This window comes from Neltuma alba, unplaced genomic scaffold (assembly GCF_004799145.2).
Source record: "Neltuma alba isolate B1F8T4 unplaced genomic scaffold, ASM479914v2 tig00013412_pilon, whole genome shotgun sequence".
Classification (NCBI taxonomy): Eukaryota; Viridiplantae; Streptophyta; class Magnoliopsida; order Fabales; family Fabaceae; genus Neltuma; species Neltuma alba.
Window position 1 is genome coordinate 63,357 of NW_021637666.1, and position 22,408 is coordinate 85,764.

At 39.6% G+C, this 22,408-nt stretch overlaps 4 protein-coding genes across 4 annotated transcripts; 2 read left to right on the forward strand and 2 right to left on the reverse strand.

Annotated features, from left to right (window-relative positions):
* Positions 1-40: 40 nt before the first annotated feature.
* Positions 41-1,390, reverse strand: LOC114737169 (histone H2A.1-like). Its single transcript, XM_028925080.1, has 2 exons — positions 832-1,390; positions 41-670 (listed from the first exon to the last, which is right to left on the reverse strand). Exons 1-2 carry the CDS (start codon positions 1,033-1,035, stop codon positions 446-448), a joined length of 429 nt encoding a protein of 142 aa, XP_028780913.1. The 5' UTR covers positions 1,036-1,390; the 3' UTR covers positions 41-445.
* Positions 1,391-2,319: 929 nt separating this feature from the next.
* Positions 2,320-5,210, reverse strand: LOC114737167 (luminal-binding protein 5). Its single transcript, XM_028925078.1, has 7 exons — positions 5,142-5,210; positions 4,727-4,994; positions 4,412-4,623; positions 3,560-4,282; positions 3,297-3,451; positions 3,130-3,212; positions 2,320-3,008 (listed from the first exon to the last, which is right to left on the reverse strand). The coding sequence occupies exons 1-7, from the start codon at positions 5,185-5,187 to the stop codon at positions 2,513-2,515; spliced, it is 1,983 nt and encodes a 660-aa protein (XP_028780911.1). The 5' UTR covers positions 5,188-5,210; the 3' UTR covers positions 2,320-2,512.
* An 8,325-nt stretch (positions 5,211-13,535) lies between these two features.
* On the forward strand, positions 13,536-19,035 carry LOC114737165 (respiratory burst oxidase homolog protein B). Its single transcript, XM_028925076.1, has 12 exons — positions 13,536-14,333; positions 14,445-14,604; positions 15,489-15,537; positions 15,674-15,787; positions 16,205-16,633; positions 16,756-17,142; positions 17,226-17,321; positions 17,418-17,533; positions 17,654-17,756; positions 17,869-17,942; positions 18,048-18,562; positions 18,674-19,035. Exons 1-12 carry the CDS (start codon positions 13,826-13,828, stop codon positions 18,781-18,783), a joined length of 2,661 nt encoding a protein of 886 aa, XP_028780909.1. The 5' UTR covers positions 13,536-13,825; the 3' UTR covers positions 18,784-19,035.
* A 1,024-nt stretch (positions 19,036-20,059) lies between these two features.
* Positions 20,060-22,133, forward strand: LOC114737158 (heavy metal-associated isoprenylated plant protein 35). The gene is made up of 3 exons (XM_028925067.1): positions 20,060-20,218; positions 20,322-20,397; positions 20,871-22,133. Exons 1-3 carry the CDS (start codon positions 20,159-20,161, stop codon positions 21,779-21,781), a joined length of 1,047 nt encoding a protein of 348 aa, XP_028780900.1. The 5' UTR covers positions 20,060-20,158; the 3' UTR covers positions 21,782-22,133.
* Positions 22,134-22,408: the final 275 nt, after the last annotated feature.

Here is a 22,408-nt window from a genome sequence, read left to right on the forward strand (position 1 = left end):
ATAATGCTCCTATCAAAATAAAAATAATTCATGTCTCATTTAAATTTCTAAAATATACTTTCCTTCCCGGGGGGCTATAAACAGAGGCTGAGAGTTGGGCTTTTGGGCTCACTGGGATTAGAGCAATTTTACTGACCAAAAATAAATAGCTGCTGGGCGGAGCGTTGGCCAAGTTGGTAAAGTGATACTTATTGGCAATCAGACAAATTTTTATTGGTGGGAAAAAGGTGGTAAAGTAACTTTTGTATGAAGTAATGATTATTTTGAAATGGAGTCATGGGGGAGTTCAATGCTAATCGAGGTGGAAAAAACGCGGAAGGCCCACGCCATATGCCGAAAATAAATTGAGGAAGTTTGGCGGCTACATTAATGCAGTGCGTAGCATGTATGACCGCCCCAAATTAAAGAAAGTGGAAGTGAAATACAGTTATACAGATGGAAGGGTCTACTGTTGTTCGGGCTTCACATCGTCGTCAGCGGCAGAAGAAGGAGGTGGCTTCTTCGGCAGCAACACCGGGTTGATATTTGGCAGCACTCCTCCGCTTGCTATGGTCACTCCCTGCAGAAGCTTTGCCAGCTCATCGTCGTTCCTCACCGCAAGCAGCACGTGTCTGGGGTTGATCCTCTGCTTGTTGTTATCACGCGCCGCATTCCCTGCCAGTTCCAGCACCTACGCTCCATCCCGTTCCAGAGTCAGAACCACTAAAACAATATAATCCAGCATTTCAAAAACAAAATCCAGAACACCAGACAAATACACGCTCAGCCTCAGGTGTATCGCGAAACCTGAAGGCGTTGGGGAGCGACCGAGCAAGGAAATCAACAAAATACCTCGGCGGCGAGATATTCGAGGACGGCCGCCAGGTAGATCGGTGCTCCAGTGCCCAAACGCTTAGAATAGCGACCTTTCCTCATGAACCTGGCTACACGAGCCACCGGAAACTGAAGGCCCGCTTTCACAGACTTGGTTACGGCCTTTTTCCTGTTCCCTCCTATTCTTCCGCTCGTGCCCTTAACTTTGTTTGCGGGATCCATTGCCGACGCTATCAACGATAACCGCCTCGTTTCAGTGTAATGCCTGAAATGAGGACGCCGCTTGTATTAATTAATACTGCCACACGCTGACTGTTCCTTCGATCCATGGCATCCGACGGTATCCGTGTGAGCCTCATCAGTGATCCATGGTTTCGATCTCCAGCAGCAAATGCACGCATGATCGTGAAAGCGCGAAATGTTCGGAGACGATAAATGACCCGAAATCGCCATTTTCTTTTGTTTTTTTTCCTTAATAAATTAATTTGATGGATGATCGTGGGGCTGACAAAGTCCACACTCCGGCGATCCATCATCTTTTTAACATTTTTTTAATCTTCAATTTCGGATCATGAGGAGAGGAGCTACAAAATTTCTTAATTAAAAAAAATAAACAACAGAACAATGAAATATGTACGAAGATATATATATATGCATATGAATGACGAGATATCCAAAGAGAAGGAAATTAATAGAAGTGGGAGGTGGCATTAATTAATGAGCGAAATGGGAGAAGAACAAGATTTATCTGATCCCTGGGGAGGTGGGTTGGTTGGGAGCTAGGGAAAGTTGAAGGTCGAGAGCTTGAGGGAAAGAGCAAATGATGTGTAACTGCATTCTCCTCAAGCACGCAGCGAACTCCAGTGCCTGATTCATGCTCGCCCTTGCTCCTCCCAGTGCCTCCAACAGCTCCGTGTTGGTCAAATAATAAGCGCTCATCTCACTCAGTATCCGGTCGTGTCTCTCTTGGTATCTCGCTACTCTCTCTTCTGCCGCCTCCAGCGCCTCGCTTATTATTCTTAGCTTTTCTGCCGCCATCTTCTTCTTCTGCCATCTCTTCACATTTGGCACGCACAGTAAAAACGATGTTGAAAACCCTATGACGGCGAAAATGATGTTCCCACACTTCATGGTCGTATGTTTTGTATCCTACCCTGCTAAGTTTTGAATCCCCCGGCATTTCAGTTATGCGCTGCCTCCGCACCGATACTTTGCTTTCATCTGGGGACACCACATTGCTTCATCCTCAATTCATTTTCCAACTCGCATCCCTCCTGATCTGGGCTCTCTGTTAAAGTTTAGTTGTTAAGAGTAAAGAGTATGTATGAGCAGCCCAAAAGACAGGCCATCGTTAGCCCTCAATCTTACACTAGCGAAGGGTGTACGGTGTAAAGAGGGCAGGGTGGCTGCACTCTGAATTTAGGTTAATGTACTTACAAATTGGAATTTGGAAGCACTCACCCCATTCCCAGGGGCGAAGTCGAGAACATATGCGAAGCCAATCACTTTTTAATAGCAATGTCACATTTTCAATGATTCACTATCGTCAAAAGGAGAACATAATTAAATAAAGAACATATAATAAAATCTCCTGAAAGAGACCCACTCGGAATTCACAAGAATAGAACTCTCGCCTATCCACACGGGAGGAGAACAGCCCTCCGAAGAGTAAGAGTAGAAAAGAAAAAAGCGCCTGACTCTACAGTTCATCGTTTGGTTCCGCATCATCATCAGCAGAAGCAGAAGAGCTTCCACCGCTCCTCTCATAAACCTGCTTGATGACTGGATTACATACTGCCTCAACCTCCTTCAATTTCTCGTCGAACTCATCTTTCTCGGCGTTTTGGTTGTCATCCAGCCACTCAAGGGCCTCCTTCAGCACGTTCTCTATCTTTTCCTTATCCTCCGAATCGATCTTGTCTGTCAGCTTATCCTTGTCGTTGATTGTGCTTCTCATGTTATATATGTATGTCTCCAATTTATTCCTGGCATCGATCCGTTCCCTAACCTTTCTATCCTCTTCCGCCAATTCCTCGGCCTCCTTCACCATCCTTTCAATCTCTTCTTGGCTCAGACGCCCTTTATCATTCGTAATCGTGATTGATTCCGATTTCTTTGCCGCCTTGTCCTCTGCTCTCACATGCAGGATTCCATTCGCATCAACCTCAAAAGTAACCTCAATTTGAGGCACACCCCTGCAAGTATTATTCATTAATGATGATCAGAAACAACATTGTCCTACTTTCTTCTATAGCACTCAAGAAGAGAAATTTTACAATATGAAAGGCTGTATCTTTGTTATTTCCTCAACGTTACCTAGGTGCTGGTGGGATTCCCGACAGGTCAAACCTCCCGAGCTCGCGACAATCCTTAGTCAAGGTTCTTTCACCTTCATAAACCTAAAATTTTGCCGCACAAGGATTAGCACACAAATAAAGCGGCAGTCACTTTTGCTATTAAAACAGGGATGTTAATTATCTTACTTTGATGGACACTGTGGTTTGTTGATCTTGGTAAGTGGTGAAGACCTGAGACTTTTTGGTTGGAATAACGGTGTTCCTTGGTATCAATTTTGTCATGACACCACCAACTGTCTCAATCCCCAGACTCAAAGGAGTAACATCGAGGAGAAGAATATCTGCCAAAAGTAAAGCAAGTTCAAGTTCCAACTCCAAATAACCAAAAAAGAGTTAAACAGAGAGTAATTTAAGAAGCAAGAAAGGAATAGATAGGTTTGTTATGTTACCCTTGGTTTCTTCGCCGCCTTCGCCGCTGAGTATTCCACCTTGGATAGCAGCACCGTAAGCAACAGCCTCGTCAGGATTAATTCCTTTGTTGAGTTCTTTTCCATCAAAAAAGTCCATCAAGAACTGTTGCACCTTAGGAATTCGAGTACTTCCTCCGACCAACACAATCTCGTTGATATCAGTCTTCTTCAGCCCTGCATCTTCCAGAGCTCTTTTCACCGGCCCCATCGTTTTCTTGAACAAGTCCATGTTCAACTCCTCAAATCTTGCTCTTGTCAGTGATTCGGACAAGTCAATTCCATCAAAGAGTGACTCAACTTCAACCCTCACTTGGTGCTGGCTACTCAAAGCTCTCTTGGCTCTCTCACATTCCCTCCTGAGCTTCCCCAAAGCCCTATTGTCCCTGCTAATGTCTTTGTTGTACTTCTTTTTAATCAATTTAATGAAATAGTCCATAAGTCGGTGGTCGAAATCCTCTCCGCCCAAGTGGGTGTCTCCGCTAGTAGAAAGCACCTCAAACACACCATTATCGATGGTCAAGATGCTGACATCAAAGGTACCACCACCAAGATCATAAACCAATATGTTCTTCTCTCCTCCTTTCTTGTCCAGTCCGTAGGCTATTGCTGCAGCCGTGGGCTCATTGATTATACGAGCCACGTTGAGTCCGGCAATAGTGCCAGCATCCTTAGTGGCTTGCCTTTGCGCATCGTTAAAATACGCTACAATCACCAGGAACAAGAAGCAAATTAGACCACATATGCATGCACAGATCAGCTGCGCATACATAATAAAAGGGAAAAAAAAAAGTGACATCAAATATGGGGGTGAAAGGAAAGAAAGAATGGTACCTGGTACAGTGACAACAGCGTCTTTGATCTTCTTACCCAAATAGGCTTCGGCGGTTTCCTTCATTTTAGTCAAAACCATAGCACTGATCTCCTCGGGGCTAAACACTTTGTTTTCTCCTTTGACTTTCACTTGTATATAGGGTTTTCCATCCTTATTTACGACCTTATAAGGTAAGAACTTTACATCCCTCTGGACCTCTGGATCATTATACCTAACAATCAGAAGCAAATCAAACCCAGTTCAGTTGGTCATCCTATAAACAGAACCCAGGTATTATTGATCGTAACACTTTAAAAGGGGACAACATCACTCACTTCCTTCCAATAAGACGCTTGACATCGAAAATTGTGCGTTCAGCGTTGAGAGGAGCTTGGTTCTTCGCTGCCTCTCCGATCAAACGTTCTGTGTCAGTGAATGCGACCCACGAAGGAGTGATTCTGTTCCCCTGATCATTCGCTATGATCTCTACGTGACCATTCTTGTAAACACCCACGCAGGAGTAAGTAGTACCCAGATCGATACCGATCACAGTTCCGAGTTTTGGAGACTCTTCAGCAGCTACCGCCAATCCAAACATAAATTCTGCTGAAAAAAATAAACATTAAACCAACTCGAACACCAAGGAACAAAAACGAAAAGAGCTCCTCTGTCAATTCCATCTGTGCATTGCAGTATCTTTTAAAGCGTAGCATTTCGACAGGAAGAAAAAACTCACGAGCAGAATCTTACCTAAAGAAAATAGAAGCAGAATTGCCAGTGTTTTATTCTTCGCCATGATCGTATTGATTTTTTCTGTACGTTTCACCTTCTTCCTCCCAGTTGCTTGCTCTGTTTAGTAACTCCGCTGGCGTTTAAATTGGAGCGCAACAGAGATATATTGGTGTCAGTTGGTCCCTTGGGCTAGATTGTTCTCTCCAATGAAGATAAGCCACGTCAATATTACAGGAGCAGTGCTATGTGGACCCTTCCTGGCAAAACACGTTAAATACCCAATGGAAAGTTGACACGTTACCACAATGACTACGCGCGTAAAATCCTGAAAGTTCTTGATTTGTGGCGCCATGGCGAGGAGATGGGGAAGCTTGGGCTTTGGCTTTTTTTTCAGCCATGGGCTTGGGCTTCCACGGTGAGTTAGCGAGCACGACATTGTATATATGGGCCTGGCCTGACTCTCTGTCTTCAAAGACATCAGCAGGTTTCTGTTTTTTGCTTCTCCTTTTCTTTAGAGACCACTCAGGTCACTGGATTGCCGGATTTTGCTATGAGATTGGGAATGGTGGTGCTGAAGAAGCTGAGGAATGGGCACTCTTCAAGGGTCTCAATATGGAAAGATTTTAGTTGAGAAGCTGAATTTTGTTTTGGAAAACACTGCCAATGGCAGCTTAATCTTCCTCGGGATTCGGGATATGCTGAGTATGATAAAATTGCAACACATCCCAACAGACTGTAACAAAACCGCTGATGCGCTTGCCCAGATGGGTCTCTCCCAATCTTCTCTTTTTGTCTTTTTGATGTGTGCCTAGGGACCCGGCTTCTCTCCGCCGCCACGTCCCATCCGCTGCCCTACCCAGAAAACTGCCGTTTTAGATGCAAAATGAGGGGGTTGATAACTTTTTTTTTTTTTTCCTAATTTGAAGTATTTTGTTAGTAACATCTATATCTTAAAATAATTTTTAGTACAACATTAAAATATTTTTCTAGCACCTTGCATTTTAAAGTAATTTATTTATACTCAACATCCTAAAATATTTTTTCAGTAGCACCCAGTATTTTGTAATAATTTTTGATACACTCAATATTTTAAAATAATCTTTTGGTACACTTAGCAAGTTATAACATTTCTTTCAAGAGTGTCTTGTATGGTAAAAAAAAATACTTGGCATCCTAAAAATTTTTTTTTAGAAGTATGTACTATCCTACAATAATTTTCTATACGCTCAAAATCTTAAAATATTTTTTCAGTAGAATAATTTTTAGTATTTTAGTAGTTTACTCAATATACTAAAATATTTTTTCATGAGCATTCAATATCCTAAAATAATTTTTTGTTACACCCAGCATTATAAAATATTTTTTCAGTGACATGGACAATATAAAGTAGCTTTTATCTTAAAAGTGTTTTTCAAGTAGCACATAGTGTCCCAGATTTAGGATGCTTGTTGCCTCTAAGAAATATATCTAAGATATTATATGTTACTGAAAAAAATATTTTAAAATGCTAAGTGTATCAAAAATTATTTTAAGATATTGAGTGTACCAGAAATTATTTTTGGATATCGAGTGCCATTGAAAACATATTTTAGAATGTTGAATGTAAATAAATTACTTTAAAATGCAAGGTGCTTCTAAAAAATATTTTAATGTGGTCAGTGTACTAAAAATTATTTTAAAATATTAGATGCTAATAAAAAATACTTCAAGTTAAGAAAAAGAAAGAAAAAATGAAGAAGCAGTCAGCCCCCTCATTTTGCACCCAAAACAACAGTGTTTTGGGAGAGGAGGGTAGCGGATGACGTGGCAGCGGAGAGAAGCCAGGTCCGAGTTTGAAGGCTCTGATGAATAAGGATTGCGTACGGAGGTTTTAATATTCTTTTCTGGGCTTCAAGCCCTTCTTCTTACCAAAAAAAAAAATCTGGGTCAATACTTGCCATCATAATAAATATAATAGCATTTATTATTGTAATGAGATATGTATTTCTCAAGTATAATTTCAAAAATCTATAGATAAAACTTTTAACTGATAATTTTTAAATAAAAATATTTTAAAAATAAAATTTTATTTAAAAAATCATCTTCATTTTAAATTTTGTCAAAGAATAAAAGCAAATAAAATAAAATTCAATTTAAGTTATTCAAATTAGATCTAGACGATACATAATAGTGTTAGATTTTTTTTTATACACATCATTTCATCAATTTGCTTATCACTGAGACTCATTATTACTTTGTCTAGCCCTGGGAAAATCTGCCCTTAAAATCCTTCATCACCGGGGGAATTTTTCACATTTTTATGGGAAGACGTATGGAAAATTTAAAAAAGCAATAAAAAGAAAAAGATACATGGAATAATTCCTTGAGACAAAATAAAGGGAATGATTTATTCAATGGAAAAGAACTACTCTCTCCATTCCTTATTATAAGAGACAAATAACCGAAGTATGTTGATAAAAAAAAAGTTAAAATTAGTTAAGAACAATTAATGTGTAAAAAGTATAATTTTTTTTCAAAAATGCCCTCATTAATAAGGAGAGAGAGCATGAGAGAGAACAATTAAATTATTAAAAGAAAGAGAAGTGAGAGGGGGAGAGAGTGTGAGTTAAAGATAATAAATATGGGTAAAATAGTAAATCAACACAAAAAAGTAGAGACAACTTGTAAGTGTCTCTTATATATAGAAACATGCCATAAACATCAAATGTCTCTTATAATAAAAAACGGAAGGAGTAGTTAGAAATGCCAACACGTACATGGCTCCCATTAGCCAGTTGATTTTCCAAATTATATTTTTAATTTATATTATCGATTAATCTAAAAATTAACGGAGGATAAGCTGCGGGACAAATTTAAAACATGGAGGATAGGTTAAAAATTAAAATTGACTTTTACCAGTGAATAAACAGTTATTGCTGTGGTGTTTAATTATGAGAGAAAACACAAAATCACAACACAGAAGTTAGGACAGTGTCTTTTTTATTTTGGATCGAAAGAGAATGACATCTGACACAAGTAATTAGGAAATCAGGCAGAAAGGTTAAGAATGCAAATAAACAAAAAATATCACATAAATGAGAGGAGAATGGCGGAATAGTGCAACTGCGGGAAGCGATTCTAGAAGAGGCGGAGTGAGTCCAAACGATACTTGGCTACCACGCGAGTGGTAGACAGCTGGGCATCATCAAGGCCTCTCCTGCCTTTTTATTTGACTTTCACATTTGGTCGGTATCTCTGACTCCGACGGAAGAAATACCCTATTATCAACCAACTCTCTTCTATTTTTATTATAAGATGCATTTAATTATAAATTTACCCACATTCAATCTAATGAATTACGTTCAGAACAATATAAAAGGCGTGATTAATAAAATTTTTAATGACGATATAATCTTCAAAGAATGCAATTAATTTGATAATAATGTCTTATAATTAATGAGAATCATTTTTTTTCTTTTAGAATGCAAGTTATAATAAAGATTGAAGGGAGTAATACTTAAAAATTATTGACAGGCATGAAAAATTTATTTCCAAATTTATCTTTCTGTAATCCTAAGAATAAAAAATTGAACGTCTTCACAAAAGACTAAACACAGGATGCACGCCTGATTGCTCAAGGCAAATTACCTGAACCAGATATTAGATTAACCCAGTATTAGGTTAATATAATGTACATTCAAATGCATACTCTGGTGGATGCTTTCACTATTTTCTTGTTTAATTTGCACTTTTTTATTGTCTTTTAATTTGGTGAGGCGGACTATAATGTTATGTGTGCTTATTTCTTTTCTCGGTTGTTTCTGTTTTTACTTAACTGTTTCATGCAGACTCTCGTATGTTTAAGGTTGAGTAAAATCCGTTGTCGGGAAACAATAAAAAAGATGGGTGTCCACAAGTAACCGAGGTCGTGCCTCCTTATAGCCGTAGATTAACTTCCATTGCATGATTGCTTCAATTAATAGCTTATTTTATATATTATTAACGCTTGTCGCTGACCAAAATCGAGAAAAGTCAGAGATCATTTTGACTTTCGTTAGGAGTGTGGGGCCTGGGGAATCAATCCTCCTTTCCCCTTCTGTCTTTGATATAAAACTTATTTAACTAATTTGATCAGATTAAAAAAATTAAGTAAGTTAGTTAATTATAAGAAATATAACATGTTTTTTTTAAAATACTATAATAATCTTCCTTAATAGCCATTCTCTCTTTTTTACTTGATTATGGTTGAGAGAGTATCTATAGGGGTAATTTAGAAAAAACTAATAAATATGAGAAATAGATCCTATATTTAGACAAAAAACCAACTCAACAATTAGATTCTATATTAAGGACCGGAAAAGTATATAAATACAGACTGATGAAGATAAAGTCTAATTTAATTAATACCACCATATGAAATCAATGGGCTGAACACTTCCACGTTGCAAACACGCATGAATTTAGCTGGCGTAGGCCCTTTTTGATATGAGTTTGAAAAAGAAGCAACTTTTTTCGACTACATACATGTTTTTCAACGGAGACAATATAATTTTTGAATTATTAATTTATTTTCTGAACTCTTATTCAAAATAACTCGGTTATCATAGTATATTATCGATTCTGAACAATTCAGTCTTTAGAGATTTTTGATTTTTCCAATTCAACAAACTATAAGAATGGAGTCATATATTAATTAAGTCTAAATTTAGTGATGGAATCGACATCTAAGAGAAGGTTTGAGAGGAATAAAAATGATATTACTGCTTTTCAAAATAAGGGAAACTCCAGAGAATATATGTAGGTCAAATACTAGTGATGTGATGAATGTGGGGATTAATGAGGATGCAGCTTACACAGCCACACGATTAGTAATTTATAATAACACGTGTACATATAACAGCAAGCTAATAAGGCTGATCCAGATTAAAAATAAGAAAGAAAGGCCTTGGAAATGGAAGGTATGCGTACAGCCACGCTAGCTCTATTGGATCACGCTGCCGTTATCCGTTTCCCAGTTTCTCATATTGGCGGCGCCCAACCGCGTGTGTTGTGGTTGTGTTCATCCCAAATAATGTCTAACGCAACAAAGTACGTAATTACATGCTCCCCACTTCAACTCCATCGCAGTTACATTTTCATTCACGCGTTTCCTTTTGGAAGCTTCCTTTCATATGTTTTTACGTCTTATCAAGCAACATAACCTTCTGTGGAGCAAAACAAATACGATAACGTCATGATGACCTCACCCGAAACCCAAAGTGGATATGTGTTTGGATTTCGAATCCCAGGGCTTCAACGCTGAATTTTTCGTCTGGTAAACAACAACGTCCCACATATATATATATATATATATATATATATATGTATTGCACCTTACTTGGCAGTTGGCAAACATCCTCGACAGTTTAACGGGAAGGAAGGTGATCACTCATGAAATACGAATTGGCCCAAAAAAAAAAAAACAGAAACAGAGACAGTCAAAGCCTTCGTGGCCACTGAGGAAAAGTGCAAGAAATCTCAGGACGCCCCCGAGTGAGGTATAATAGGTGGAGTAATCCTGGGTTTTAAGCACAGCACGATTAATTTTAAATTGATCTTTAACTGTCTCAAATGTACATATTTGGAGAGAGGATATCTGATCTATGCATTTTGCTCATCATGAGCAAAATTAATAATTTAATTTTTTTTTTCTAATATGATTAGATTACTCTCGTGGGGTGGGGACAGACTCAGACAGCGGGCGGCCAGGTACATTCCTAATGTGGAAGAGGGGTAAAACAGCACACATCTTAATGGGCTTAATAGTTTGAGTTGGAGTTGTGTACGATTAATGAAGCTCGGCCGCATGCGAACGTTGTGTGAACACGGATGAAGCTAATGGTCAGAATGCATGTATTGGGAGGCGGCACATGCCGAATAAGACATCATTCATTAATCGGAGGTTTGAAAAATATAAGCTGTCTGTCATGATAAGGAAGACATGCACATATAAGAATAGACACTTTACCTAACAATACGCCTTCAGTTTTCGCAGCAGTGCGTAGTTAATTAACCCCTCTCTTTCTCTCTCTCCCTCCCTCTGTATTGGTTAGAACTATTATTATTAGAAGGACTATCTTGGAAAAAAATGCATAATTATGAGAGACAAAATGGGACTAGCTAAATTAGGACCATGCATTATAGGGTTTTAATTTATAGGACCTCTTCCTAATATAATTGGACTCCCTTTAATTAATAATTGATTCTCCCTGTTTGATTAGCATCTCGGTCAAAATAATTAGTTCGGTATTGGCATATTCGCTTCAAGAGACCACGTAATTTCATTAACAAAAAAATAAAATTCTCTTGTAATTGTATATATGTTACTGCCCTCTCCTGATGAATACATATAATATTGTCGTAACGGATTATGCGACGACGCACATGATTCGAGAGTTTGTTATTAAAAGTCTTTTTTAATTGAATTCCTCACTTGTCGTCCATCGGATACATGTAATTTAGCGACAGTTTATGCATGCATGGCATCAGCTCCCAGTTTAATTTTATTATCGGAAAATTATTACATATCTACCTGTAAAATATGACAAGTAATGTCACAGTATATAATTATATACCCCCCGCAGATATACATATATATATATATGTACACGTTTTTTTTTTTTTTCAAATGCTATTCTTTGTCTGCGTTTAAGATAACAGTTCATTAAAAAAAAGACATATTTAATTACTAATCCCTTATCGAGCAATGCCATGTCACTGTTTTGATTCATTGAATGGAAATTAAAGTATATGCCATTCGTACGGCCTTCATTTTTGCATTATGGGACGAAAATAATTGATCCTGACGATGATAATTTATTGCAATTATATATAATTGGCTCGCAATTCCGACCATTTCATGCAATGAAAATGGCATGTTTCCAATAAAACGCAGCGATATGGTTATGCAATGGCATGGCATATATATTACTCCTCCAGTCTTTAATATAGGACTTAATTCTTGAGTTGGTTTTGGTCATAAATATAAGACTCATTTCTCATATTTATCAAGTTTCTCTAAATTACCCTTATAGGTACTTTCTCAACCATAATCAAATAAAAGAGGGAGAGGGGGTATTAAGAAAGATGATTATGGTGTTTTGGGAAAAACGTATCACTTTTCTTATAATTAACTAACTTACCCAACTTCCTTAATCTAATCAAACTAATTAAATAGGTCTTATATTAAGGACAGGAGGAGTATAATTTTTCTGAGGTATAGACACAGTTGTTGACATGTTATCTATTATCATTAGCGGGAGAGAAATTCTTAAAAAAGTCATAACTACAGGTTTTGTTGGGTTCTATATTTCTCTATGAGCGCAAAACAATAATGATAAACTGTGGGTCGTTCATATGCTTTACTGCCTTTTGTCCTCACTCATACGAGGAACCATCACTTTAATTAAAGATTATTATTTTATTTTATTTTATTTTTATTTTGTATACTTTCTTGGATCATAAATATGAGACCTGGTTAGATTTTTTTTATAGAATGATAAAACGGTCCAAACAATTATTAATATCAATACTTTATTAAAATGAAAAAATTAAATCAAAAAATAATTTAAAATAATTGATTCTTAATTATCTCAGAATAATTAAATGAAGTACTAATTATTGATTTGAGATGACAAAAGTAACCATGGGGTATTGGGTGAGAAGACCGCCCGTGAAGTTTACCAGCACAACACGCATTATTGATCCGTCAGTTCATTTCATGTGCGGGACAGAAGAATGATCTCAAATTGACACCTTTCGTTTTTTATCCCTAATACGACACGTCGCACTCACTTTAACTCATCCATCAATATTCAAGTTCTTTCTCTGTTGTTATCTCCCGGAAAAGCTCTTTCTCTGACATTTTCTCGCTATTATCAGGCCATTTTATGCCTGTTTAATTTCGGATGTTGATTGCTGATTTCCTTATAAGAAAATATTATACTTTGACATCGATACTTAGGGGAAAAACTGTTGAAATAAAATATCATATTTGTTAATTTTTAAAAAATAATATAGTTAAAGAGGGAAATAAAAGCACAAGTATTAATTTTGTTTAAATTCCTAGATAAAAAAAAACAAAGAAAGGTCAAAGTAGCGTTTGGACGGACCTCGCTCTTGCTGCTCAGTCAAAACGCTGGCCAGGCCTGCCTCAGCTCTTTTTGAGTTGTAGTAGAAACTCGAATTTTTATTTTAATTTGCTTAAAGTTTCCGTTTTGCCAAGGAAAAAAACTTGACGGGAGCGGCTGTGACTAACTATATATGCAACAGACACGCACCTTCGTAGGGTCTTCAGGAAGGACGATTCTGGCATTTCGTGTGCTCTGATAAGTTTGGAGGCAAAATAAAAAACGTCCCATTGAACTTCAACAGCCATCCTCCGTCAACTAACGCGCTCTCCGGAGCCCAGCCAGTTCACATGCGATCCTTGAATCTTCATCATCGACTTCTATCCTCCATTTTTGACTCTCCCCCATTCAACGTACCTATATAAGACCACCCCACCACTCTTCCCTCTTTTTATATAGACTCTTCTTTTCTCATTCTCCTATTACTCTCCCACCTCTCTCTCTAAGTCTCTGACTCCAAATTCTTCACCTATTCTTTCTCAATTCTTTTTTGGCTGGCTTCACTCATACATTCATTCTTGCACGGAGAGGTCGGGATACGAACTTCGCTTGGGAATGGAGATTCAAGAGAACCAAATGGAGTCGTGGTCGGAGACTGGGAGTGCGGGAAGCAGGAGCACGCGAGTGGGATTCAGTGGGCCGTTAGTGACCAACAAGAGGAACAGCAGCAAGAAGAGCGCCAGGTTCAAGGACGAGGACGATGAGTACGTGGAAATAACGCTGGACGTCAGGGATGACTCTGTGTCTGTGCAGAACATCCGAGGGGGTGACCCCGAGACGGCGTTACTGGCCGGCCGTCTGGAGAAGAGGCCGTCCTCGACGTCGCTTGGCTCGCAGCTGTCCATCCGCCTGAGACAGGTGTCGCAGGAGCTCAGGCGCATGACTTCTGTGAAGAAGTTCGACCGGGTGGACAGGACCAAGTCGGGAGCTGCTCGTGCTCTCCGAGGTCTCAAGTTCATGACCAAGAATGTCGGAAGCGCCGGTTGGTCTCAGGTTGAGAAGCGCTTTGATGACTTGGCTGTCGACGGAAAACTACCCAAAACTCGCTTTGCCCAGTGCATAGGTATATATATCCCTTTGCAGAATCAATAAAAATTCACAGACAGATTCATGATGGCCGGAGTGTATGTATTGATTACGAAAACTAACTTTGATGCTCACTGATGATGATTAGGGATGAACGAGTCGAGCGAGTTCGCCGGTGAGCTATTCGACGCGTTAGCTCGTCGAAGAGGCTTAGTATCGGCTTCCGTAACCAAGGAGGAGCTTCGTGAATTTTGGGAACAAATTACAGATCAGAGCTTCGATTCGCGATTGCAAACCTTTTTTGATATGTGAGTTTTTTCTTCTCATTTTATCCTTTGCCTGCCTTTATCTTTGTTTTTTTTTTTTCCTTTGGCCGTGTCCATATCTTAGGCCTTGAACAACCGTCTAAGCCAAAACACAGAGAAAAAAAAAAGAGAGTAAAGAACAAGTGCACTACATATTCCTCGGTTCACAAGGGTCAAGAACTTCTCATTATATGATCGATGCTCAAATTTCTCTGAAACTAGAAAGATCATGAGAAATTGTGGACTTTGGGTAGGGAATTATTACGCCCTCTCAACGCGTCGAAAGCAACACTGAGCGCATCTGCCGCAACTTGCATGTGGTCGTGGCAATAAGCACACACTATTATATTTTCTGTAAATTAAAGTACACTTCGTCTCCACTCCCCAAAAAAACCAAATACGGGACGTCCTACTTAATTTAGTTTATTAAAATTATAAGTCTTTTTTAGGGGATAAAACAAGGTTTTTTATAGGAGGAAAAATCCTCGTTAGTTAGTAGTTTCATAGAATCACCAACATTTTCAAATAAAACACAAAATGAAAAAAAAAAAAACTAGGTCTTTTTGTAGGACAACAACAGTGTGAGCTACGAAAATGGCACAAAAGGTTATGGTAAATCAGACGGAGAAGTTAGGTAAGCAATAATGGGACATGAACAGAGATATCTTTTTCTTTTTCTTCCCCTTAAAGGTTTTTTTTTTTTTTTTTTTTTAGCTTTTTCGGTTGAGATTAGGGATCTGGTACTCGAGAAAAAGTCAAAAGTGGAAGGAATAAAAAACCATATGTAATTAGTGATGTCAAAGTTGTAGAATGCTTGATTAGGTCTACATGCACTTACTATATTATAGTGTTATTCATCATCGCTTCATATATTTGACCAATGGCAGGGTGGACAAGGACGCGGACGGACGGATCACCGAAGAAGAAGTGAAAGAGGTGGGAACTCAACATAGAAAAATATTGAAGGCATTAATTAATTAAATTGCTCAGTTTACAAGAAATTAAATCTGGAGAGTTCTAGAAGCATTCCGAATCATCCTTTTTTTTTCCTCATTGTTTTTTTTTTTGACAGATTATTGCCTTAAGCGCCTCCGCTAATAAATTGTCAAAAATAAAAGAACGTGCGGAAGAATATGCGGCCCTTATCATAGAGGAGCTGGACCCCGACAACTTGGGATACATTGAGGTTTGTATTCTTACCATCAATTCATGTATAAGAAAACCTATTGCATATATTGGCTCTCATATATGTTAATTTACTTTACTGGGATACTTTGGCCTTAAGTGAGCGTGCACTGATTAAACAATACTCCTGCAAAGGTCCCAAAAACTGTTTTGATTTTTTACATGTCATCAAAAAAAGTGGATCACCTTGTGTTAATTTAAAAGTTCTGGGCTGCCCCAAAGATAACCCATAATCAGTAATAACAAAATCGGCCTTGCCCTGCACATATGGTCAAAATAGCCGGTGTTGGCAAAAGCTGGCCCAGTCAATTATTATCATTTCATAACTCTGAACCTCTGATGAAGCCCAATAATTGCAGTAGTGCAAGTGGAACGTAAATGTGAATGCTAATGTTTGCGGGTGGATATATATGTACAGTTGTACAACTTGGAAACGCTGCTTCTGCAAGCCCCTGCGCAGTCAACGCACATAACGACGGACAGTAGAGTGCTGAGTCAGATGCTGAGTCAGAAGCTGGTCCCCACCAAAGAGTACAACCCAGTAAAGCGGTGCACGAGCGGCATCGCCTACTTCGTGCAGGACAACTGGAAGAGGATATGGGTGATAGCTCTGTGGATTTGCATATGTGCAGGGCTTTTCGCGTGGAAGTTCGTTCAGTACAAGAACAGGGCCGTCTTCGGCATCATGGGCTACTGTGTCACTTCAGCTAAAGGTGCCGCCGAGACTCTCAAATTCAACATGGCCCTCATTTTACTGCCTGTCTGCAGAAACACCATCACCTGGCTTCGAAGCAGGACCAAACTGGGAGCCATCGTTCCATTCGATGACAACATTAACTTTCACAAGGTGTGTGTGTCTATATACTGATAACGTTAATACACCCACATGCTCGGCCTTCACCGGTCATGCATGCCCTTACTTCGGTTGTTTGAGAAGTAACAGGAGTGTTTTGTTTTGTGTGGATTCAGGTGATCGCTTTTGGCATTGCGCTTGGGGTTGGGACGCATGCGATATCACATTTAACATGCGACTTCCCGAGGTTGTTGCACGCGACGGACGCAGAGTATGAGCCGATGAAGAAGTATTTTGGAAAAGAGAGGCCCAACAATTATTGGTGGTTCGTGAAGGGGACGGAGGGTTGGACCGGCATCGTCATGGTGGTGCTTATGGCCATAGCCTTCATACTGGCCCAGCCTTGGTTCCGTCGCAACAGGCTAAACCTCCCCAAACCCCTCAAGAAGCTTACTGGCTTCAACGCCTTTTGGTACTCTCACCACCTCTTCGTCATCGTCTATGCCCTACTAATCGTTCACGGATACTACCTATACCTCTCCAAGCACTGGTACAAGAAAACGGTATGCTTCGTCTCCCCCCTACTCTGTAATCCACCCTCTCCTTTTTGTTCTACTTTGTTGCTGAACTTTGTGTTGTGCCCCAGACGTGGATGTATCTCGCCGTTCCAATGGTAATATATGCATGCGAACGACTCATTCGCGCTTTTAGGTCCGGTTACAAATCTGTCAAAATCTTGAAGGTGCGTACATTTTTCCTTGAATTTGATTTACTATTCCATCCTCTGTTTTGCTTTATTACTGATGTTTATTAATAACTCTGCCTTTCAAAACTGCAGGTTGCAGTATACCCAGGAAATGTACTGGCTTTGTATATGTCTAAGCCACAAGGATTCAAGTACATGAGTGGCCAGTACTTATTCGTTAATTGCTCAGATGTCTCCCCATTTCAATGGTATGTGCCTTGTTCACGAGTTCATAATTTCTTTTCATTTTGCTGATATGAACCGACGACTTCACTACTGATGCGAAGATAATGGCTAATAAATTAGTTTAATTTGCGTGGTATCTGCAGGCATCCCTTCTCTATCACATCAGCTCCAGGAGACGAATATGTAAGCGTTCACATTCGGACTCTGGGAGACTGGACATCACAGCTCAAAACCGTTTTCGCCAAGGTCACTTTTCTACCACTCACAACCTGAACTTTATATGGTGCATTCATTCATGTTATTCTATATGAAAATCCTTCCTGGTCTAAATACATACTCGTGGCATTAATTGATTCAGGCATGCCAGCCAGCAAGTGAGGGCCAAAGTGGTCTTCTACGAGCAGACGTCTCAGCGGGCAACAATATACCAAGGTAAGGCTTATTAACAAGAAGACCTATATATACACATACCCCGATTCAAATGATCAGAAAAGCATTTCTATACTGACTCTGTAATGAAACTGGAAATAATTGCAGGATGCCAAAGCTGTTGATTGATGGGCCATACGGAGCACCAGCACAAGACTACAAAAACTACGAAGTTCTTCTTCTGGTAGGACTTGGAATTGGAGCGACCCCATTGATCAGCATACTCAAGGACGTGCTGAACAACATGATGCAACAGCAAGACGTAGAAGTAGGAGAGGTAGAGAGTGGAGTTAAGAACAACAAGAGGAAACCTTTCGCCACCAAGCGAGCCTATTTCTACTGGGTTACTAGGGAACAAGGTTCCTTCGAATGGTTCAAGGGTGTGATGAACGAGGTCGCAGAGAACGACAAGGAGGGACTCATTGAGCTCCATAACTATTGCACAAGTGTGTACGAAGAAGGAGATGCTCGATCAGCATTAATCACTATGCTTCAATCTCTTCACCATGCTAAGAGTGGGGTCGATATCGTTTCAGACACAAGGGTCAAGACCCATTTTGCCAGACCCAATTGGCGCAGTGTCTTTAAACGCGTCGCCCTTAAACACACTGACAAAAGAGTTGGTACGTAGTAGCATACTAGTATATTAATTTCCCCCCTTGCTTGTTCCTCGTTCCTACTCATCATTCATTCTTTCTCCTGTGGCTCATTTCATCTCCTTGTGCTTTTCTCAGGTGTTTTTTACTGTGGGGCTCCGGCACTGGTTGGTGAACTGAGAAGGCATTCTCAGGACTTTTCCAGGAAAACCAGCACCAAATTTGATTTTCATAAAGAGAATTTTTAGATTTTTTTTAACAGTTCAATAATTCTTTTAAACTGTATTATATATAGTCGTATCTAGCTGTGCTTTTCTTTCCTATTTTTCTTCTATTTAGATACGAGAAGTTGCAACTGATGCATAGACATATGTACATGTATTATACAACTAATTTATTTTATCCACCGTCGTGTAACAACATGACACACAGACACACACATCTTGATGCTGTACGATTCCATGGAATCAAGTGAATGAATTGAAGAGCTTTAGTGTGAACTCTGGATCATCAAGGTATATTTATTATCACATCAGGGAGAGCGTCTAAAACCTCAAAGCTAACATGTGTCGTGGAAGCAGCGAGCTGGGCCTCTGCTTTGCCAATAAACAGTTGGAGAACTCTACTTTCCGATAGCTTTCAGAGAAAACGATCAGGCCTTTTTCTTTGAATCTATATATGCTCATAAAATATTTATGACTTAAGAGTACAAATAAAATCAATGGAAGAAAACATCAATCATTTACTCCCAGAAACTAAACATCAACTTGTAATCTTGTGCTATGGAATTAGTGAATGTGCAAACAAAAAAAACTTCCATAATTGACAAGAACACACAAACTCAATGCAGTTCCTGAATAACTTGAGAAGAAAGGGTGTGACGTGTGAGGTTTTCTTTCCAACACCAAAGCCATTTTGGCTATAAAATAAAAAGCACTGTCCAATCTGTATGGAAAGAAAGCTATGCTAATTGCAACACCTCACATATAAAAGTAGAGAGACAAAGGGGAAAGAAAATCCGGCATCTTTTTTTCTTCCTTTTATCGAATTGTTTTCCGGTGTTTGAATTTGGTCCATTTTATGAGACCGACGTAACAAAACTCACTTCTCCTCGTATTCAGCAAACGGTCCGAGGAAAGGATAAATGAAAATGGAACTACTAGGTGATGAGTAAAATAAGCTGTCAAACTGTGGGTTGGTTTTTTGCGGTAAAAGTAACTTGCATTGAAGTTACTTTGTGAAATAGAACAAGTATGAAAGAAAGAAAATTCTTCAGCCAGAAGGCATCAGACACCGATTAGAAAAAGGCAAAAAGGCGAAGAGGTATCAAATGCCAAATTGATAGGTCTCCACTATACAAATTGAAGAGTATTAAATAAACAATGACATTTTCAGGAACGTCTACCCCTTACACTCTTCTGGGCCCACCATATATTTCCTTTTACTCATAGCGTCCCTCTACTGCATAAAAAGCCTCACTTTATTTGTTTGTTTATTCTTGCGGGCCAAAGTTTTGAGGCCTTCTTTGTATTTGCTTTATAAGCTGTCCCAGCAGTTTTAGATTACCCTTCCAACTCTTCTCTCTCCGGAAATCAAAGTCCAGCATCAATCTTCCTAGACGGAATGGCTGCAACGGAATCAAAAGCGGAAGCTAGAGAACAAGTAGAACCCCTCATGTGTAAGGTAAATCATTCATTATGCTGCCATTTGTTAAATCCTTTTCTTCTAATTAAAGTTAAATTCTTGAGTCTAAAGGTTCTTAATGTCTGACGGCTCTGTTTCTCAGACTTGCGTGTTGAAAGTCTCCATTCACTGCGAAGGATGCAAAAGGAAAGTCAAGAAAGTTCTCCAGAGTATTAACGGTGAGTTGATGACCCACAGATCATCTCCAAAATTGTTTTTTCCTTTTTGATTTCATATGTGTTCTTCTCGATTCTCATTTTGTTTTATTAGCATAACGATGCTTTTTATTTGCTTGTTCAAATCCTGCACTCGCTGCTTCTTCATGCAGTACACTTTCTGATTGTCCTTGAAATATTCACTGGTTAGTTGTTTAAAATCTGTTCACTTTCAGCGGACATCAGAGTCATGAGTTTTATATGTCTCTGCGTATGATTTTCGGCCCGTGCTTCTATAACAATATTGTTAGCTCTGAGCTCCTGAATCCTGATGAGTTTTCTATTCCTTGCTTGCAAGATAGATCTCATGTTTCATGACTTTTTCTTTTTCTCATGTGTTCCTTTTGCTATTTTGGGTCTTTGTGATGAGTGAGTATCGTCTTCTTTTAAATTTGAAGCTTGCTCCTAATATTATGTTCCTTCTGTCTGTAACTCAGGTGTTTATAACGTAGACATTGATCTGAGGCAACATAAAGTGGTGGTAACGGGGAACGTGGACAGCGAAACTTTGATCAAGAAATTGATAAAAACAGGGAAGCACGCGGAGTTGTGGCCAGAAAAAGCTGAATCAAAAAAGAAAAAGCAGCCCAAACCAGAGAAAAAAGAGAAACAGACCGACCCAGAAAGCACTGAAGAAAGCAACCAAGGCGGTGATACCGAAAAAGAAACTGTCAAAGGTGTAGTCCAAGACTCCGAAGGCGGCAACCCCAGTAAAGATAGCAATGAAGGACCACCAACTGGTAAAACCGGTGTCCAGTTCCAAGAACCAAGTCCGGAGGCGAAGCAAACAGGGATATCACCGGCCGGTAACCCTTCGCCGGCGGCCGAGAAAAAAGTTAGCATCGCTGTCCAGGTTGGCAGTGAAAATGAAGCAGCTCCAGGGAATGAAAAAAGCGGAGGAGGTAAAAAGAAGAAAAAGAAGGGGCATAAGGGGAATAACGCTGGCGAACACTCTGGTGGTGATGCCCCTGCAAGCACCGGATCGGCGAACCCATCACATGGCCAGGGTGATCAAGGCCATGATCCAGTTCCGGCTTCATTTCCAAATCCAGCAAATCAGAGCCCTCCACGCCATCCCATGTACCATCAGTATCCTCCCGGACCTCCACATTACTATTCACCACCGGTGTACACCGTGAGCCATCACACAGCGTATCCCAGCAGCAGCTACAGCACAGCGTATTATACGGCCCCACAGCCACATTCATACGCGCAGGTGCATTATCCCGGGATGGGGACAGAAACGGAGCCTCCACCGTACGATTCGGAAGCGTATACATCACATCCGTCCAATTCTTCATTCGAGTTCTTCAGCGACGAAAACCCAAATGCGTGCTCCGTCATGTGAGAGGCAGTGCGCGTGATGATTACACAGAAGGGACAATCTGGACTTTTCACGAAATTTCCTGCATACGCCTCGTATGGCTGTGGGAGTATTAATTCTTGTAATGCATATCGATGTAGATATCAAAGAGCGGTTCTAATTTTAAAATCGCAGTGTACTTTCAAGATAGAGAACAGTTTTATTCCATGCTTGTTTCCAACATGAAGAGGAATTTAAAAAAAAAAAAAGAAGGGAAGACTGGTGGAATAAAATGGGCATCTGTCCCTGGGTGTCCAGTTTTTGTTCAGCGGGTGCTCTAATTAAACACCGTAATTCTGACGTAGAAATATATATAATCACATGTGCTTCTCTATTTCACTTTGCTTTGTTTTGTCGATCACTGTGATTGTCATGATGTGCAAATTAGGCGAGAAGAAGGCTGTTGGGTATATATGCTTAAGGTGGGGCAAAGGCAAATAGGTGCAACGACAAGACATGAAGGCAGTGTGTCGTCTCGGCGTAGGCGATTGGAAAGAACGTAACATCACAAGTGAATTTTGGCCATTGAAATTGTAATAAACTTGAAACGTGTCATGGGTTGGAAGCTATGAGGCATGCGGCATTTGCTGGATCTTGGCTCGCTATCGAATA

Bases quoted from the DNA above. Each gene is read 5' to 3' on its own strand.
- LOC114737169 (XM_028925080.1), bottom strand. From the start codon at position 1,035: ATGGATCCCGCAAACAAAGTTAAGGGCACGAGCGGAAGAATAGGAGGG. The intron at 671-831 runs GTATTTTGTTGA...GATGGAGCGTAG, and splicing joins TCGAATATCTCGCCGCCGAG to GTGCTGGAACTGGCAGGGAA.
- LOC114737167 (XM_028925078.1), bottom strand. From the start codon at position 5,187: ATGGCGAAGAATAAAACACTGGCAATTCTGCTTCTATTTTCTTTAG. The intron at 3,213-3,296 runs GTAAGATAATTA...GCAAAATTTTAG, and splicing joins AAACCACAGTGTCCATCAAA to GTTTATGAAGGTGAAAGAAC. The intron at 3,009-3,129 runs GTAACGTTGAGG...TAATACTTGCAG, and splicing joins GGAATCCCACCAGCACCTAG to GGGTGTGCCTCAAATTGAGG.
- LOC114737165 (XM_028925076.1), top strand. From the start codon at position 13,826: ATGGAGATTCAAGAGAACCAAATGGAGTCGTGGTCGGAGACTGGGAGT. The intron at 14,605-15,488 runs GTGAGTTTTTTC...GACCAATGGCAG, and splicing joins TTGCAAACCTTTTTTGATAT to GGTGGACAAGGACGCGGACG. The intron at 17,757-17,868 runs GTCACTTTTCTA...TAATTGATTCAG, and splicing joins TCAAAACCGTTTTCGCCAAG to GCATGCCAGCCAGCAAGTGA.
- LOC114737158 (XM_028925067.1), top strand. From the start codon at position 20,159: ATGGCTGCAACGGAATCAAAAGCGGAAGCTAGAGAACAAGTAGAACCC. The intron at 20,219-20,321 runs GTAAATCATTCA...TCTGTTTCTCAG, and splicing joins TAGAACCCCTCATGTGTAAG to ACTTGCGTGTTGAAAGTCTC. The intron at 20,398-20,870 runs GTGAGTTGATGA...TCTGTAACTCAG, and splicing joins AGTTCTCCAGAGTATTAACG to GTGTTTATAACGTAGACATT.